Source organism: Tachysurus vachellii, chromosome 6 (assembly GCF_030014155.1).
Source record: "Tachysurus vachellii isolate PV-2020 chromosome 6, HZAU_Pvac_v1, whole genome shotgun sequence".
Classification (NCBI taxonomy): Eukaryota; Metazoa; Chordata; class Actinopteri; order Siluriformes; family Bagridae; genus Tachysurus; species Tachysurus vachellii.
In genome coordinates, this window is record NC_083465.1 from 6,530,580 (window position 1) to 6,550,800 (window position 20,221).

The window sequence follows — 20,221 nt, forward strand, 5'->3', positions numbered from 1 at the left end:
TTATACAGTGTAATTTAACATTTAGGTCATTTACCATTAAGTGTACATTAAAAACCTGCCAGTTTTAACAGGGGTGTGTAGACTTTTTACATCTCTTGTAGTCAGTGGACCAGCTTTGCATATTTAAAGTTCACTACTATCAGATTTTTAGTAAAAGAAACCAGGGCTTTGAGTTTGTTGTGTGTTTGTTCATCAGATCTGTGTTGTGTACTCGTTTTGTCCTGCTGCCTTTTCAAATAGCTGCCACATCCCTGGCATCAGGCACAAAGCTCAAAATCTCGTGCTCAAATCACAATTTCCTGTGGCACGTCATACTTTCAATCCAAGCATTTTTTTATAGCGTCAGGAAACTCATTTATATTCGGAAGATGATTAGTTTTGGTTGTTGGGTCAGAATCAATACGATGAATCTAAAAAGATTACAAACAAGATACAGAACTTGTTTGAAAATGCTTACAACTGCACTTCTAATCTCTTTTGTCCTGTCTGCCTCTTCCAGAAAACTGCACAGATTAAAAAGCTGCTGTATCGTATAGAAGACCCAGTTTCCTGTGCCTAAATCCTCTACTGTAACCTTGCTACATGAGAGACTGGCTGAGCAACTCACATTCCTGTTTAATGACCCAGTGCTCTCATTAACCCGCTGTTTATGTTCCGCAGGATTTCTTAAATTGCTATAAATATGTATGAAGTATAATTATGCTTGTCCTACTTTGGTTCTTGTGGATATCTGTGAATAACCAGAGCCTCTCCGGTCTAATGGAGTGGCCTGGATAGCTCAATTACCTCAGCGAGTAAAAGCACTCAGCAGTGGACAGAAAGAATTCTAGTCCATCATTTTTTTTTTTATAATAATGTTTACATGTCAACATTTAATGAGGAAAATATCAAACTCGTTACAGTGCTTAAGTACCTAGTTCACTGTAATGGGTCGTTTGTTCAAAATAATTCTATCGTAAATTATTATTATATTATTATTACTATTACTATTATAAAATACTATGACTCATGTTTAACTCAAATTAAATGGTTTTCCAGAGTAAAGAATAGTACTGCATTTAATCCATAGAAGATTTGAAACTATTTATAAGAATGTGTGCATTATTATTATTATTATTATTATTATTATTATTATTATTATTATTACTATTATTATTTTATAATTCAACCTTCGGCAAATCAGGCGTCTTACTAAGAAATGATACGAGTTCGTCATTTCACAGCTTAGCATTCAGCCTACGTTAGCCATTAGCCAGAATAGCTTGGCCAGACATTTTCACAGTATGAAAACTGTATTGAATGCCACTTTGAAGTTTACCAGCGATCACTTGTGGGTGACACTCAGAATAAAGTGTAAAGGACAACAACTTTGACTTAACATGAGCTCACTAGCTAACAAACCTAGCCAGCTACTGAAACCTAATGTTTTAATGTTAGGCAAGTTACCTAGCCAGCTAACATTGTTCTTTCTGTAGTTGAGCCAATTTTACACATTTATATATCAATCATTTATATAGGATTTGTTCACGTAATTGTTCAGATGATTTATTTACTCAGGCACAAGCCATAAGTCTTGATCACAGCTTTCATGTTTACTCCAGTGAATTACTATTACAGCTTTTTTTAGCTTTTGAAGTCCGTTTGGTGTGTCTTCTTTCCACCACTGCATAATTAAGAGGAAAATGTTCCTCACTTCTGTTCTGAAATCTAATTTAAGAAGCTGGTATATAAGAAGCATGACTAAAGAGTTCTTTCATCCTGATCATTTTTTTGTGATTTAGATCTATATATGCACATGTCGTTAAATAAAAAGCTAGGGCCATTAAATCCATCTCAGCCTTACAGTCTCACACATTTAAAATGAAAATATATATTTTTCCATAGCCAAGCTCTGCTGATGATTTTTTTTTTTTTTTTTTACCTCCCTGCAAAAAAAATCTGCCTTACTAGCATTGCTAATGATTATATGCTAATAAACAGCCATGCAGCTACAATCACTAACACGCCGATTTGGTGAAGAGGCAAGATGTAATTGTGTGAGAAAAGATTTCGTTTCATACAGGGCAGTCCAGAGATCATTGTCAAAGCTCATAGCATGGGTTAGAACACCGGCTGGCAACACAACGCAGGAAGAATCCATAATCAAGAAACGGAAAAACAAGCACAAGTCAAAATCAGGAATTCTAACTAGGAGTTCTAACTAATCAAGGAAACTAGGAATAATTAGACAAGACCTCATGCGGAAACTGGGACACTCGAGGATATAAACAGGCAAACTGAAGAGAAACCAATATAGAGCTGATAAGAACAATCAATGCACAACAGGGCAATAAGGCATTGATGGGGCAAGGGCCAAAAAAGGAGGAAGCGGTGTTATTTGTGCTGGAAGCCGTGCAGCGCATGCCGACAAGCGTAACGCACACTGAAAAGAGAAAAGACATGACAATAATGTGGCTATATTCAATATTCTGAAGTGGCTCTTACGGAATGGTCTGACTTGCATCCTCACTCCATACGAAAGACCAAATACTGAATCTTTTTTTGATAAAACATGAGTTTAATAGGAACTAAGGGTAATAGGATGACAAACACTTTTCAACAGTGTAGGAAAGTAAACAGTTTTTGGCTGGTGGCTTAGTGGTTAGCACGTTCGCCTCACACCTCCAGGGTCGGGGTTCGATTCCCGCCTCCACCTTGTGTGTGTGGAGTTTGCATGTTCTCCCCGTGCCTCGGGGGTTTCCTCCGGGTACTCCGGTTTCCTCCCCCGGTCCAAAGACATGCATGGTAGGTTGATTGGCATCTCTGGAAAATTGTCCCTAGTGTGTGATTGTGTGAGTGAATGAGAGTGTGTGTGCCCTGCGATGGGTTGGCACTCCGTCCAGGGTGTATCCTGCCTTGATGCCCGATGACGCCTGAGATAGGCACAGGCTCCCCGTGACCCGAGGTAGTTCGGATAAGCGGTAGAAGATGAATGAATGAATGAATGAATGAACATGGATGGAGATACTACTTCAGACTGGAGAATTATTAATGGTGAAATATAAAATATAATAGAACCAGTGACTAAACTTTTATAACGTTAAGAAGGTGTTAACGATATGAAGTTAAGTTTGTGTGGCGTGACCATAACAGGTCCCGAGTGAAGCCAGAGTCTTGAACCTGCTGACTCAGATGCTAAAGAACTTTTCCACCTGCACTACTGAGAGCATCCTGACAGGAAGCTTCACATCACCAAGCAGATAGTTTGGGTCTCCAAAGGGTCTGTACTGAGCTCCATGACCTGCAGTCTATTTACAGCAAGCACAGCTGGATCAATGCCAGGAAGACAGTGAAGGACCTTAACCATTTGATAAATGATCTCTTATCTCTTCTGCAGTCAGGGAAGTGCTTTCACTTGGCCACTAAATCCAAAAGCAGAGAGAATGAGGAGGAGTTTCGTCCTGCCGGCAATTCAGGTCTTTAACAAGGACAACACAAAGGATCAGAGCTTGGACTTATCTGAATACGCCCACTACTTCAACCTGATTGTGCACAAACACCTGCACACGTCTGCACTTTATTCCAAATAACACACACATACCATTTCTGTCTCTGATCTGTATTCATATATTTTAATGTCAGTAGGCATAATGTCTATGGTTGTGACCAATACAGCTTGAAATTGGCTTGTCAATTTGACTATGCACTACGAAAGCATGTGCGATGTGTGATGACGAGTGTGGTGTTGGGAAGAACAACGACGTGTAATCTAACCAATCATATTAGATGACACTCAAGCATATGGCATGACAGAGCGACGGATTCAAGGCGTTAGAAACAGTTAGAAACCATGTGTTCTACCAAAGCTACAATATGTTTGATTATACGATCAGCAGACATCCTGAAAACACTTTTTGTTTGTGCCATGATTTCTAATCTATAATCCGGTATGTATATGAGATGCTTTACGATTTATAGATTTTTTGGTGCTCAACAAATCTACCGTTTATGAGTCTATCTAGGAAAGAAAGTCTTATTTTAAAAACTTTGCATCTGGGAATGAGAACTCTTTTCCTTCTTGCAATATGCTGTGAAAGAACATGAGCTACAATCTTGGGAAATCTAAGCGCTGCCCTTAACCACACCCCCTCTTCTCAGGAGTACAGCAAAAGGTGTGCGAGTGAAAGTGAAGAGCTTTCAGTGATTGTATTTTTCATCATTTTGTTGTTTCAGTGTTAAGTGTAGCTTTGATTCAAGGTCTTTGACGTGAGTAGTGGAATATTGTTCATATTTCAAAGCCTGTTTAATTGTTGCAGAAGCAGAAACATTGAGATAAGAGACTGAAAGGAGAAGGACTATGAGCTGAAACTAAAATGTTAATCTCCTGGGTCTCTGTCTTGCTGTTTCTTTTCCACTTGGTTTTCTCTCTGTTTCTCTGTTAATCCTTTATCCTCTTTTATTCCCACTTTCCCCTTTTCCACAGTCGCTTTCTCTGGCCTGGGCTTCACCTCCTTTTACTTGGCGGGGAAGCTGCATTGTTTCACGGAGAGCGGCCGAGGACGCAGCTGGCGCCTGTGTGCCATGATCCTGCCCCTCTACAGTGCAATGATGATCGCTCTGTCCCGCACCTGTGACTACAAACATCACTGGCAAGGTAAGCGAGGCCCTAAGCCCTATCACTCCATCTGTCCAAGAGTACACTCTACAGACACACAGATCACATCCGTATTAGTTTCTAATAAACACTGAAGCCAGAACCGAATACCGATGGAAGTGGAAACTAATACTGACAAACCCCCGGGTAAAAAAACCACCAGAGGTGGAAATAATTAAATCTTGTAAATTCCTCAATCTCAGCTACATCACCCAAATTTATAATTTATAATTATGGTCCTAATTATCTGCCTGTAATTATTTTCTAACAAATGATTCAATTCCTAAACATAAACAAAGCCAGTAGGTCAATTTACTGTACACCACCGCAGCCCTGACCAGGCAGTTACTAAGGATGCTGCAAATGCAGGCAGTTACTAAGGATGCTGTAAATGCAGGCAGTTACTAAGGATGCTGCAAATGCAGGCAGTTACTAAGGATGCTGCAAATGCAGGCAGTTACTAAGGATGCTGCAAATGCAGGCAGTTACTAAGGATGCTGCAAATGCAGGCAGTTACTAAGGATGCTGCAAATGCAGGCAGTTACTAAGGATGCTGCAAATGCAGGCAGTTACTATGGATGCTGTAAATGCAGGCAGTTACTAAGGATGCTGCAAATGCAGGCAGTTACTAAGGATGCTGTAAATGCAGGCAGTTACTAAGGATGCTGTAAATGCAGGCAGTTACTAAGGATGCTGTAAATGCAGGCAGTTACTAAGGATGCTGTAAATGCAGGCAGTTACTAAGGATGCTGCAAACGCCTGCTCAGGAACGAACACTATTAATGAACAAGCTCTTCTGTCGTCTTCCTTTTGTTTGAGGATTGTTACGAGAGCTCACTTATGCTCACATGAAAGAATAAAAAACTGTGGAAAGCCTTGGAAACCATGAATATCTCTATTCGTTTCAAACACATTGTGTTTAAAACAAACATATATATATATATATATATATATATATATATATATATATATATATATATATATATATATAAAAGGGTATTACTGGGCATGGCGCTGAAGAATTCAAGCATTCATTCTTTTATTCTTCTTAAGAGCTTCTGCTACAAGGTCATCTGCTTGAGGAGAAAGTTTTGTCTGTGGTATGTCATGAGAGAAGCAAATACTTAAAATAATAAAACTGCATTCAGTAGTTTGGCTCCCTTATTTTTTTTGTTGTTCCTGCAAATCATTTTTTCCCCCCTACTCAGATAAAGCTGTTTATTATGGAGCCATATTTCCTGCATTGCTTTATAGTCGACATCTACACGGTCATGAATTACACTAGTCAAATTAAACCAACAGTCCAAAAAAATAAATAAATAAATAATTAAAAAGCTTACAACAGTAAGCTTTGTTCATCTACGTGACTTCCAGTTAACCGTATCCAAGGATTTGATGCTCGAGACAACCCCCCCCCCCCCCCCCTTCCTAATCCTGCACAGCCAGTGTGTCAGCACAACATGGATAGAACGAAACATGCCATGCACTGCAGATGAAGTGTTAACCGTGAGAGATGCTGTTCAGCAGTTTTAGACGTTAACTGGTGTTCACCTTCCAAATGCTTTGGCAGGGATTTATTTATTTTTTAATTTTTTTGGGCTATATTTATTCACGTTGCTCTTCCGACAGAAGGTTTAACACAGTCTGCAGACGGAGAATCTAAGCAGCTTCATCGCGCATCGAGCTTCGGATGTTTTTATACAGAAAACTTGTTGCTCAAACAAAATCAGTGCTTATAAAGAGACAGCTGTTTGTTGATGAATGGTTCATTCACACAAAATCCAGTGTGTTCAGAGTGTGATTAACCAGCACGTATGCTGGGCATGTTAAATAAATATTAAATGAATCAGTGCTTAAACTTTTATTTATTACTGGGATTCCTTCTACCTGAATAGAATGAGTATACATGTTTGTCTTACATTTAAATGAGTTTAAACCTTTACAGATGACTTTAGTCTCCTGATAATTCTCCCGATGCCTCACAGGAACTGACAAGAGCATGGTATTGTTTGTCCTTTTGCTATCCCTTGAGTCGGATCAGATCCAGCACAGTTCATTGCCCATTTGACTAGAGGGCTGCTTCTGTGTTCAGTCAGGTAAAAGATTGTTTTGAGCTCAATGGAGATGATCCTTAACTATTAGTGAGACTGACATTGACTGAAGAGGTGTTGAATAAGTTCCCGGTTAAGATGAGAAGAGATGTTTCAGTGAGTTTTCCGTGCCAGTGAAAGGAAGCAGTACATCTCTGCCTGGCGAGCAACTGAAGTGTCAGGTCCTTGTAACCCCAAGATTATATGTCCAGAACATTTCTCTTACCTCTTCTCTTATCACACTTATAAGTAAGCTGCTAGTCTAACATTCCCAGTTTTACAGGCGAAAAAAAAAGCATAATCTCCTCTTTGAGAGCTATGAAACAGCGAAGCTACAAAGACAAACTCATTTCATCCTGAAGGGTTAACGATTCTGCATCTGGGTCTCATCCAGTGGCACCAAACCGCTGTGGCGTCTCTCTGTGTAGGAGGGACACCGACCCTCCCAGTTGGCAGCTGCCATTTTATAACAGACAGCTAAGACAAGGTTTGGAAGAAAATAGGGACATCTTGAAAATTCAAATATTGGTCACTGCAACTTCTTCACATCGTGTTAGGTTGAAATAGTTAAACACTGAAAACTTGATTCAACCGTTCTCAAATCTGATTGGTCAGAAAGCGATGATTAATTTCCTGTATCACTCCTCTCTGACAGCAGTTCCTGCTTTAAGATACATGATGAGTTTTAACATCAATGATAAACATAATCCCAGGTATAATAGGGTCCCAGTTCTATAGTAGCAGCTCATACACAGGGAATTGTACATAATCTAAGGCTAATAACGGTATCTGTTTTACACACAGACATAAGAGAGTGAATAAAGGCATACAGGACTGAATAAAGTCATACGTACACATACACACAACTTAGAGATGGTGAGGTTTTCTGTACAGAGATGTTTATATAAGTCTAAGGTATAAGGCTACAGAAAGATCCTCAGGGTTTTATGTTTCACTCACTTCAAATTACACCTTTGGTCTGAATCAGTTAATAGACATTTTTGAAAAATGTCCCAAATTCATATCCAGCATGAATCTTAATGTCAAAACAAACAAAAACCTTTTTTTTTTTTGATCATCCTTTGGAGAACACAGGAGAACAAAAATAGTGTATTTGCTACATCCCATATGAGGACTTGTTTAATTGTTTGCACTTGTTTATTTAAAAAAAACAAAAGGAAACTAGGTTAAAGATGACTTGTACACGAGCCGTTACACGAGCCGAGATGTTAAATTCGACTGCAGTTAACTAAATATAAAACGACTAAACCTGTTTCTATTTTTATTATATATATTTATATATATATATATATATATATATTCTCATACATTCATTCATCTTCTACCGCTTATCCAAACTACCTCGGGTCACGGGGAGCCTGTGCCTATCTCATCGGGCATCAAGGCAGGATACACCCTGGACGGAGTGCCAACCCATCGCAGGGCACACACACACTCTCATTCACTCACACAATCACACAATAGGGACAATTTTCCAGAGATGCCAATCAACCTACCATGCATGTCTTTGGACCGGGGGAGGAAACCGGAGCACCCGGAGGAAACCCCCGAGGCACGGGGAGAACATGCAAACTCCACACACACAAGGCGGAGGCGGGAATCGAACCCCGACCCTGGAGGTGTGAGGTGAACGTGCTAACCACTAAGCCATCGTGCCCCCCTTTAAATTCATTATAAGTATATATATATTCCCCATATATATATATATATATATATATATATATATATATATATATATATATATATATATATATATATATATATATATATATATATATTTTTTTTTGTTTGTTTAATAAATGTGCCTTTTTTTCACCAAAAATAAAAAATGCATAAAATAAAAAATGTCCTGCCAGTAGAATAATACTATTTCATATTTGACATAGTAAAAATGTCTGAAAACAGGTTTTAGATCATAAGATAACAAGCTGCTATAACCAGTGATAACAGGAACTAACTCGTCTTATAAATGTTCCTATAAATAGTTAAAATGCAATGTAATTAATTACGTACGGATTAGAATTAGCTTAAAGGAAAAGAATCCACTTCAGGGTGGCGACAGCATCACTCCCCTCCACTCTGAGGTAGGTTTTGTTCCCCTAGAACAGAAGACCCAGTCATTTTTATAGATTTTGTTGTTCAGGGAAAAATCTTGTTGTGAAAAAGCTGCAATGCTAATTACACTGTGCTCTCATACAGAGCTTTTAAGGCTAACATCAACCCTGGACTTCTCAGAATATAAAACAGCTTCCTAGAAAGGAGGAGGAGGTGTTATTCTGATAACAGCATGCAACTTATTTCCAGGCAAAACCTCAAGGTCTTTTAAGGAAAGCGCAGTTATTCTTATTATTTATGCTTATTTATGCAGTGCAAGTCAAAACTCTGATTCACAGGCAAAGCTAGTAGTAATGAAATGCAATAAAATCAAATAAAAATTTGCGAAAATGGACAGTATCCATATGGTGGGGGCTAATTTACTTAATACAAATATATATATAACAAAACATCGATAACAAAACAAAAACAAATGACAAAGGATCCCAACAAATGCGTCAGAGGCTGTAACAGGGGGTCAGTGGATGAAACTCAGCAGACAGAAATCAGAGGGTTAGGCACGGCACAGAGTCGGGACGAGACCAAACACAATCATACACAAGATCACAATCTAAGACCACGACATGGAACATCCACAGTTGCAGACGAACGTTAACCCTAGGGAGTCTGCTGTGTTTATTTTTTGGACCCGCGAGATGTTTCAACATGCCCTGCTTTATGTCTTACAGCATATCAATGGCAAAAGTCTCATCCACTGTATTCAGGACAAACTGTGCTACGGTAAAATGTGAGCAAATTAAAAATGAAGGAAAACGCAGACTAAATATATTTTCACAAGGCTTTCACAAGTGCTGAATTATGTAACCCAGGGTCTTTGTTGCAACATGTGAAAACATGCATGTGTTCAGCATACTATTTTATGTGACTGAATGATTTTAACTCGTTACCTGTTTGTGTTCTCATTATTCCAGCTTTAATTGTAATCATTAACTGTTACTCAAACCGCTGACATTTGGAACATGGTATGAACGTATAATCACTAATGGAAAACGATCACCAATTTACTTGTTATTACACGTTCTTCTCCTGACAGACGCCTTTGTCGGCGGTGTAATCGGCCTGCTGTTCGCCTACATCTGCTACCGGCAGCACTACCCACCGTTTCTCCACACAGACTGCCACCTGCCTTATGCCAGCCTGGCCCTGAGCACCGCCCGACACGCGCCAGTCTCCCAGGAGGTACCTCAAGCCACGGACAATGCCACGAGCCTGCCTCTGGAGGGCATCACCGAGGGGCCCGTATGACTAACGGAGCTCCCGTCCTTTACCGCCCGCTTGGTATGACCCACACAGACTGGCTGACTCTTGTACATTCCAGTGGGTCGTACAGTTCTGTTCATTTTATCCTTCACTGCTCCTCTTTTCTTTTCCGGCCTTGTGTTTAGTACTGATTTTCTAGCCTCATTTGGAAACGGTTTCACTCACTACACTTGTCGATGGTCGAATGTAGAACATATCTGTGTAGCACGGATGAGAGAAGGATAAATTAATGAAGATTAACGATAGCACAAGGAGGAGGCAAAGTCCAGCATGTTGCAGATATGGAAATGTTTAATATGTACTGTATAATACTGAGTGGTTAAAATAATATTGTTAAAATAATACTGAGATTGTGACTTATATTTTAAATACAAGAGTGTGAGAGAGAGAGAGAGAGAGAGAGAGAGGAGGAGAGAGAGAGAGAGAGAGAGAGAGAGAGAGAGGAGAAGAGAGACCTCTTCTTATCACTTCTCTCTGTGCGTTCTTTCTTTTTTTTCCAGTGGCTTGTCCAAGTCCTTCACCTCCTCCTGTTATTTTTCTTATTTTCTGTCACGCCTGGCTCAGCGTTCAGTACCTGCCTGGTGCTTTATTCTGTTCCCCTCCCCACTCAAGTCTCTGTCTCTGTTCTTCACAGTGTCACAACGTCTGTCTCTCTGCCTCGTTCTCATTTTCTCCTGATCTGCCTTATTTCTTTGTTCGCCTCCCCAGTTTCCTTTTATTTATCATGCCAGGATTGCATAGATATCTAAATACAAATGACAGCTAAACACTGTTTGGCTAATATCAAGTAGGCGGTGTGTATGTGTGTGTGTGTGTGTGTGTGTGTGTGTGTGTGTGTGTGTGTGTGTGTGTTTTTGAAGGGCAGAAACCTCAATCTGAACCTGCATTAATTTCCATTATGTTAGGAGTGGCTGCCACTGTTAATCAACACATTAGAACAGAAGGGAAAAAGGAAGCTTCCAGTGTCTTACTTGGTCACAAGTGTGTTCCCTGGGCTGCCTGTGACCCGCCACAATCAAACCCCTAATGGGATTATTCATTAACATGCCAGTAAGTACTTGTGACTTAATAGGACTGACTGTGGTGATTGAACTGAACTGAGAGTTTTATTTTATCCCTCAGAATCTCACACTGGTGCCTGACAAGTAAATACTATAAAATGACCTCGCCTCTAATGCTTGATGCCGTCTTATTTATTACTGCGGTGTACTTCCTGAGTGTCAGGAATGAAGTGTTAATACTTTTGGGAATGCAGCTCTCACTTGGCTGTTAGTCTTGCAGCTCGTTCAGTTCAGTCACGATTCAGGATTCGGTCCGTTCAGTCCCTAGCTTTAGAATCGTTTAATGTCCGATGAGGCGACTCTTTCAAGCTCGAAACCAAAATGAGAAGAAAGAAAGGGGCGGGGCTTTCTTACTCCAATCAGATGAGTGCATAGGAACAAAGTGAGGAAAAGTCCAACGCAAGCCTGACAGAAAGCAAGCAGTTGTACTTTTTAAGTCCTGCAATGTACAGTATGTGAGACATTATATAGTTTGACAGCTTCTGTTCTTTCGCTGTTTACGACGCTCATGTAACTGCTCTGTATATTTCTCTATTACAAATGAGGGTATGCAAACAGAAAAAACTTTGGCTATGCACCACAAGTTTAGCATATAGCTCTGTTCTCTGACAGACATCTGTGGGCTTTTTAATTAACTTTGCTGTCAGGTTTTTGCAGTTCGTGGGCTAAAGTGGTGCAATATTGTTGCCACTGACCACAAACAAGAAAGAAAGAAAGAAAGAAAGAAAGAAAGAAAGAAAGAAGGAAAGAAAGAAAGAAAGAAAGAAAGAAAGAAAGAAAGAGAGAGAGAGAGAGAGAGAGAGAGAAAGAAAGAAAGAAAGAAAGAAAGAAAGAAACATACTGGTGAGAAAATAAAGTGGAAGTGAAGGAGCTTCGCTGAAGTGTGAAGACAAATAGAGAGAAAGACAAGTGTCAGCTCTACACTTGATATAAACCAGTTCTAAAACAGTGCTCATCTGTCTTTCCACTCCTCGCTGTAACCGTCTGTAACTTTTCCTACAAGTTAGCTTGACACAAAGTCGTACGAATTGTTGAACTTATTCTTGACTGGACTTATTCCCTTAAGAAAAATCCCAGAAGTGTCACCGACTGTGCGATCGCTAAAAGTGAACCCTTAAGCACATTTCTGCTGGCAAGTACAAGTCCACAAGCATGTTTGAAGATGTGATTGCATCATCAGACGGCCTGCGAGTGCAATCCTCAGCCAAGGCGCATGCAGGCGTCTGCGGTCTCTGTTAGAGGCGTTGCTTGCTCAAGAACCTCTTCTGATCTGTTGTCTTGATGTTTTGTTCGACACTTTAGACATTTTACAGAGGGATTGATTACCCACGGGACACTACGTCGGGACAATGCAGATATAATTCGGAGCCTATAATTCTGCTGGGAAGAAAGTATGTGAGATGGAATAGTGGAGTTGGAATTTAATGGGTAGTAACTTTTAATACAAACTGCAGATCTGACAAACTTCAAGAGGAATGATGTGTAGACATTTTTATGCATGGATTGTGTGTGTGTGTGTGTGTGTGTGTGTGTGTGTGTGTGTGTGTGTGTGATGTACACATACTCTCGCACACAGTGATTATTTTGTATTAGAGGTATATACACATTGACACGCACACACACTTGTACACAACAAAATCTCTGTGTGTGTACAGTGATTAATTAAAAATGTGCATGTAAACATTTCTAGTGTCTACAGCATTACTAAAACAGACAGGCAGCAGATTTCCCTCCTGAAGCAGTTGTTGGTTACCGTGAAACCCTGTATATAGATGCTGTAAAGTTTCTACTATGTTAGACCTGAATGAACTGCTGGAGAAAACCATGCTCGGGAACCAAGCAGTGTCACGTTGGTGGACCTGGGATTCAAGCTCACAACCTTCCGATTGGTAGTCCAACACCTTAAGCACTAGGCTACTACTTGTGCATGAAGACATGATGCGTTAAGGTTGCAGTGCAAGAACTCTAGTCCTTCCATCAAGCCCACCAAACACCTTTGGGATGAGCTGATACACTGACTGATCCCCTTACACCAGATCAGTCCCTACCCTCACTAATACCCTTGTAGCTGAATGATGACAAAGCACTACAGTCACACAAGAAGAACAGAGCTTGTTATAACAGTAAAGATAATAAGTTGTTATTAAATTGTGTTACTGCTCATGCTTTTGGAAAGGGTGTTAAGAGTCCATATTACTTTTAGCCATGTTATGTGCATTGAGAGATTTTGTTTCACATTAAAGAACATCTCTACTTCTCTGTTTTCTCTGTTTTTGCGAGATTATGGAGTTGAGATGAAGTTTACTAATGTGAGGTTTGGAGAAAGGTAACGGGTCTTCTGTCAGGGTCAGTAATGATGGACGATCATTCCAGATCTTTCCTTTTCTTGGGGTGAAAATGAAGATTCGTTTGACTTAGTAGAAGGACGACTACGGTGCTGTGAGCCATTAGTCCAGATTAAGCAAAACGTGTAAAGGTTGGTAGGTCTTCACATATGACGCTCCCGCAGAAAGCAGCTATTGAATCACTGGCCAAAAAAAATCTATATACATTTTGTAACTTTTGAGTGGAATTTTAGTTTAATTCATTGGAAGTGTGTTGGATATTATCTCTCTCTCTCTTTCTCTCTCTCTCTCTAAACTTCCAAAATCTAGCAAATCTTGGCTTGTCATGAGAGTTTTGAAAATTTTAATCTATGCTTGGTTTTGATTTCTATATTTAACATTACTGTAGTAAAGAAAAAATAGGGTTTCTTCTTCACTTCTGTTTGCGTTGCCCCAATATGTTCCACGTCCACTTTAATTTTAAGTGGTGAAAAATGTGTTCTAGCCGTGTTATAGGATAGGAAGGGAATGTGTGTAAACTAGTGTCAAACGGCATGCCAGATTTAGTTGTTTAAAAGAAACTATTTTATATGGAGACGCATGTTCTGGCCTTGAAAGCATTTTGAGTCGTGTATTTTTTGTTCATTGTATCGTTCGTGTTTATAAAAAAAAAAATATTTTAAAGTACCTATAGTATGAGACGTATACAAATCAAAAGAGTCTTGAATATAAGAAATTTCTTTTTTTTTCCCCTCCCTCGGCAGCTTTCTTTTTTGTTGTTGTACTGTAGTTGAGATTGTCAAAAGAATGGTTTGCACTAATATTCTATTCAAGCTGCTACTGCACATCAAAAATCTTTAATTAGATCATGACATTTTAAGTTCGGGTTTAATTGACATAGAAGGATAACATATGTGTCCTATAACGTATTCCAAATAAGAAAAAAAAAGTAGTTTTCTTTACAAAATAAATAAATAAATAAATAAAAAATTGCTGTGTGTTAAATATCTGAGGTTTTCAGTTGCAGTGGATGTTGTACAGGTTGTGTATGACATCCATGCAGGAGCCCAGTGCGTGCTACTGCTTGTTCTCGGTGGAGATTTGTGTTGTGTCGTTCTGCATCAAACTGCACTTATATAAGAGAAAGAATTTTCAATAAAGGACTGTATGCTGTATGCAAATGTCGACTCTGGCTGGTTCTTTTTAATACGGGAAATGTATATGTAATAATAAATGGCGGTTATACTTATTTAAACAACACACAAAGTCGTCATTTTTACACATGCTGTATGGCACAAAACCACTGAGCTCCATGAGGACATGAAGTACCAACGTAGCAGTGGAAGAACTCGAGAGTCCTGCACAGAGACCTGACCTCGACCACACGGACACCTTAGGGATGAATTTTGAATACACCCCAGACGACCTCACCCAACATCAGTCTCTGATCTCACTAATGCTGTTGTAGCTGAATAAACACAAATCCCCACAGCCACACTCCAGTATCTAGTGGAAAGCCTTCCCAGAAGGGTGGAGCACATTATATCAGCATTATAAACGCCGAGTAAATCTAAAATGTTCAGAAAGCACATACAGTATACAAATCATTCGTCTACACAAAGAAACACTGACATGACCAGCAATGGAATAGTTTTGCCACCAAACAAGCAGTCTCTCCACCATTCAGTTACCTTTGCTTAAATGAATGCGAACGTTCCATAAAACAGTTAATATTATAATTCAGATAACATGACGATCTCTTGGACTAGGTACAAGTTTCAGTTCTTTATAATGTTTTTATCCAAAACATTTTTTAAATATTTATTTCATGGTCTTTGGATAGAAAAATAAAACCAAACAATAATTCACCCAAAAAAAGACAAATAATTCATATTGGCTGCAATCCTTTGCTCGAAGAGCTTCTTGAAAACCACTTATCCTTGTCATCTCTACACTAAGTACAAATTAAATGACAGGAAAATAAAAGTGCTCTGAAGAGGCTAGAAGTTCAAGGCCTTATTGGGAGGAAAGAAAAGCACAGCAGAGGAAGAGTGACGTCTCTTAAATTAACTGATCCGTGAGCTCTAGTGTGAAATGTTGTGAATTTGTGATGGATGGAGGCACACTACACACATTAGAGAGGATATCACGGAGTTTAATGATTCCTAATGCGCGGATTAGGAGCAGCTGGCTGCAGCGCATACTAAACACCCTGCAGTAGAAAGCAGGGAATGTGGGAATATTTCAATCACTGAATTTTCTAGAGAGGTTCTAGACCATGCCATGGCCTGTGTCAAGACGGACTAAACAACAAACCATCCGTGTCCAAGTAAAGAGAGTTCCTTTCACACAACAGACTAAGAATGAACCCTGGCTGAAGACGTGAAAGAGTTTCACAAGCTCCACTAATCTGAAAAACTAACACTAACACAGCTGTGGCATTTTTGGGCCATTTTCATTGTTGGAGCAAAAACAAACAACATTCGGCTATATTGTATCTGAAATGTCAAGCTCCTCAATATTAATTACTTTGCTTACAGAACTGTTTTGTATAAAAGCAATCTCACGCTTGCAATTGTGCCGTTGTAGTGAAGATCAACTCAGCTGTGATCTCCTGCAGCTCTGTGAGATATTGCTTAAAAATCACAGGCTTTAAGGGATCGGTTTGGGTCACATGTCTCTCCTGAGAGCAAGAGAGGTTTATTGCAAACGGAGAAACCAAATGTACCTAGGAGAGAAAAAAGAAGATTAGCTGATTGTTTTTTATTGAATGGCTTCTTGCCGTAAGAATGAATGATATTAATGGAATCTTGGTAACCGCTGCCAACAGTGGAATGAATAAATGTAGGCAGAAAGGGCTAATCAACAGTCTTAAAACTATTGAAACAGAAGAATCGACTATCTTGATTTTGACCAAAACAGTAACAACAAGATCATATTTTGGAATATCTTTAGAAGCCCTTTTGGGTTTCCAACAGTTTCTTGGGAAACATCATGTACAATGTTGGCCAAGTTGTACTTTTACAATCATTCATGTATGTTTGTTAAGAGATTGTGAGGTGGCAGAATAATTCTTTTATATTGTTCTTCAGCCAAAATGTGAAAGGGACTGATTGCTTTTATTACAACCATCAGTTCGCCTTCATATCCGCCATTCATCTTTTCGACTACAACCCCTGGCAAAAAGTATGGAATCAGCCCTCTCAGAAGATGTTCATTCAAATGTTTAATTGTGTAGAAAAAAACACAAGCACATATATGCCACAAAACAAATATCACTCAACAATCCAAACTTCTGGCTGTATAAAACGCTTAAAAAAAAAAACAAAGAAAGATAACTATAGTCAATTACAACTGTTTTTACAGATCAAACAGAGGTAAAAAATATGGAATCACACAAATCTGAGGAAAATGATATGGAATCACCATGCACTCTGCATTTGTAAAACAAACACCTGTATCTGATTATAACTGCTAATTAGTCTGCAGTTAAAAAAGAGCGCTTGCATACATTAGTGATGTGTTGAACCAAGATGATTGACATGACTCATGGCTCCAACACGAGAGATGTCAGTTGAAACAAAGGAAAGGATTATCAAACTTCTCGAAGAAGGTAAATCTTCACGGAATGTTGCAAAAGATGTTAGTTGTTCCCAGTCAGCTGTGTCTAAAATCTGGACCAAGTACAAATCAAATTCTTATTTATTATTATATGTTATTTAAATTTTATATTCAGTGTTAAATAAATAATTGTTAAATGTAGTACAGAGTTCTATCTCACAAAGAAGCACCGACTGCCCCACCCCCAGGGGGGCACCGCCCACCCCACCCCGGGGAACCGCCCACCCGCCGAACCCTACCACCTTAACTGACAACTTTTCTGCGGGAAACCCAGCATACATGGTAGAGACTTGGACTTTGGAGAAAGACAATCTGCCAATAGTCAGATCCAGAGTATGAAAAGAAGCAAATTACATGGCCAGTTATAACAGGTTTATCTTCCACAAGCAGCAGTGAAAAGAGATCATGTGCAAACTTTACTATTAATAAAGTAATAATAATCATGTCTACTATATACTTACTATATACTACTACTAATATAATTCAATTGGGGAAAATCCTGTCAAGGCCTGAAACACAATCAGGACTGCAAACAATGTTTTCTACTACCCAACAAAGTGCAGAATCACAAAAATATTGTGGGGTACAACTACAGTACAGGAGCTCTCCTCATGGTTGCACAGAGCATGTGATAGGCTTTACTGGCATCTAACCCTAAATCTTTTTACATGTACAAAATTTGGCATATGCCGTAAACAGATATATACACATGCTGTATATACATACATTTTTTACATATAATTTCATATATTTTATATAGTTTATACATTTATTTGTCTAACTCCTTTTGGTTTTATTTTTATCCTTAATTCCATTCCTTTTTATGGTTGAATACCGGATAGACGTAAAAAGCATTTCACTGCATGTCGTACTCTGTATGTATGTGTATGTGACAAATAAAATTTGATTTGATTTGCTGATATCTGAGCAGTTGAAAGTTTAGTGCTTTGCAGTCAAGGACAGCATTGGCAGAATCTTTGAGGGTCCGGATTGTTGACTTAAGACTCAGCTCAAGAAGAATCGACCAACTATTTAAATACAAAACAGATTTAAATATAAATGAAACAAACCATTCTGAGACCTGGTACTGACAGATGTATAGATGTCCTTAGTCTCCCACAACCTTGTCACCAAATTGCTCAAACTGTTGTCTGGTGTTCCAGTGCAGTTGGACTTTCACAAAAAGCCCAAGGCATTAGAGAGCGACCACAGATTACCACCAACAAGAAGAGTACCACCAAATTCCCTTTACACCAACCCTAGGATCGTGTTGTTGACATGCTGCCAGGGGCCAGTCCTCCTCTTCTGTGCATTTATTCTATTCACTGCTTCAAGATCACTGCTATAGAGAAGTAGTTTTAAGGCCAAGGAGCCAACGAACCCTCAGACAGACACATAACCTTGTGCACTGATGTAATTCAACATTAGGAGAGTTTGAATTGGAAAGTATTCCAAAATTTGCACAAGAAAACGCCACAAACACATTGAATAAGTCTTCACTGACAGCAGATTCAAGACATACGTGACACTATTTAAATGCAAGCACATTTCAGTGACCATGTTAACCTCTTTGTAAGATTCAGACAACACTCTAACAAGGTTTTGTGGAGTCTGCCTCAGCTCGAGTGAACACTGTTCTTAAAATAGAAAGGGAAAAGTACCAAATATAAAGAAGCTATGAAACTCCTGTCAATATTGCCATGATTCATGGTTGAGCCATGAGATTATTGGGGATGTTTCCACTTACAAATGTGGCTCAGGACTGTAATTACTATAACATTAGCAATGCAATTGCCACAAACCTTTTTGAGCTCCATCAAGTCTCCATCAGTGATTATCTGATAGCTTCAACAAGATAGACTTCAAGTTAAAACTGGAATGAATTTCTTGGCTACAGTTGTTCTTTTTGACCATATTGTACACAGTTATAATCACACACAATGAGGATGGGTTTCCACCTGGTTTGAGTTCGTTTCCTCTCGAGGTTTCTTCATTACATCATCTCACGGTGTTCTCCTTTATCAATGTTGCCACTGAGCTCAATTAGGGATCAATTTACAACCTGCTATGGAACATTTTTCAGATCCTCAGTCCTCAGATGTTTAGTCTCCACTGTATATTCTGTGTTTCAGATCACATACTGTTCGTCAGTGACCTTTGCTTAACAAAATAAAAACCTAATGCAAGAAAAGCACGCAGGAAGGACAGCCTGAGGTGCAATGGATTGGGTTTTACAAGTATTTTGGTATTTAATAAATAAATAAAATAATGGACGATTATGGATATTGCCTAGGTGCTATTTCCTTTCTTTGGGCTAGTTTTTATCTAAGCTGGTGCTAATGTTCTCACATAGGAAACTGAGGGTCTCCCTGGAACTTAGTTATTAGATGGTCATCTTTATACATTTCTACACATGTCTATTTTTATAGATATGACATATGAAGTCATATAAAGGGAAAGCCAGTGAACCTTGAGGCAGACGGGCAACAACAGGGGTAGACTTCTTCAGGCTGTGCTCCGGTCACAGCAGGAATCAGAGACAACAGTGAGCTACAATATACACAAAGCCTGCTGGAGATTCCCTTTCTTCCTACTGCAGTAAAAATAGATCAGGATGTTTGAGATAAGGTGCCAATTTCCTTCTATTACCAACATGCCAGAATATTCAGTGGAATTTCAGTTAATAACATGGCAAGATTAGTCATTGGTCATTTGTTCCAAATTTTAATGAAATGTGAGCCTGTCGAATTTGTAAATATAATTGTAAAGATTACGGAGAGAAAAAAAAATTGTTCCTTGTTACGTCGCTGCCAACACCTGAAGTGTTTCTTTACCTTTTAGACACAAGTGTGACTTTCCTCAAGTGCAGCAACCAGGCACCAATTGTCAGCACTGTGAGCTCTCAGCCCGCACCAGACGGTGTGGAACTCCAGACGGTGTGGAACTAGTCTAGTAATAGTTAATTCGTTCTGTATCGCTGTTGTGCGGCCTGAATGAAATGAGGCAGCGGGGTGTGTTTGACCCGTGGGTATAGAGTTGGACACATTTTGCTGACAGACACTCTGGGCAAGCCCTGCAGGCAGTACGGCAAGTCAG

The 20,221-nt window shown here is 39.2% G+C and overlaps 1 protein-coding gene and 1 long non-coding RNA gene across 2 annotated transcripts in view; one reads left to right on the forward strand and one right to left on the reverse strand.

The window, feature by feature from the left end:
- plpp4 (phospholipid phosphatase 4) overlaps positions 1-10,876 on the forward strand; it is an 83,429-nt gene extending 72,553 nt beyond the window's left edge. Inside the window, exons 6-7 of the mRNA XM_060871905.1 lie at positions 4,463-4,633; positions 9,893-10,876. Coding sequence (XP_060727888.1) covers positions 4,463-4,633; positions 9,893-10,104 — 383 coding nt within the window. The 3' untranslated portion in view covers positions 10,105-10,876. The remainder of the gene's footprint in view (positions 1-4,462; positions 4,634-9,892) is intronic.
- LOC132847033 (uncharacterized) overlaps positions 1-20,221 on the reverse strand; it is an 86,031-nt gene that overhangs the window by 16,935 nt on the left and 48,875 nt on the right. The gene's annotated exons all lie outside the window — the stretch shown is intronic.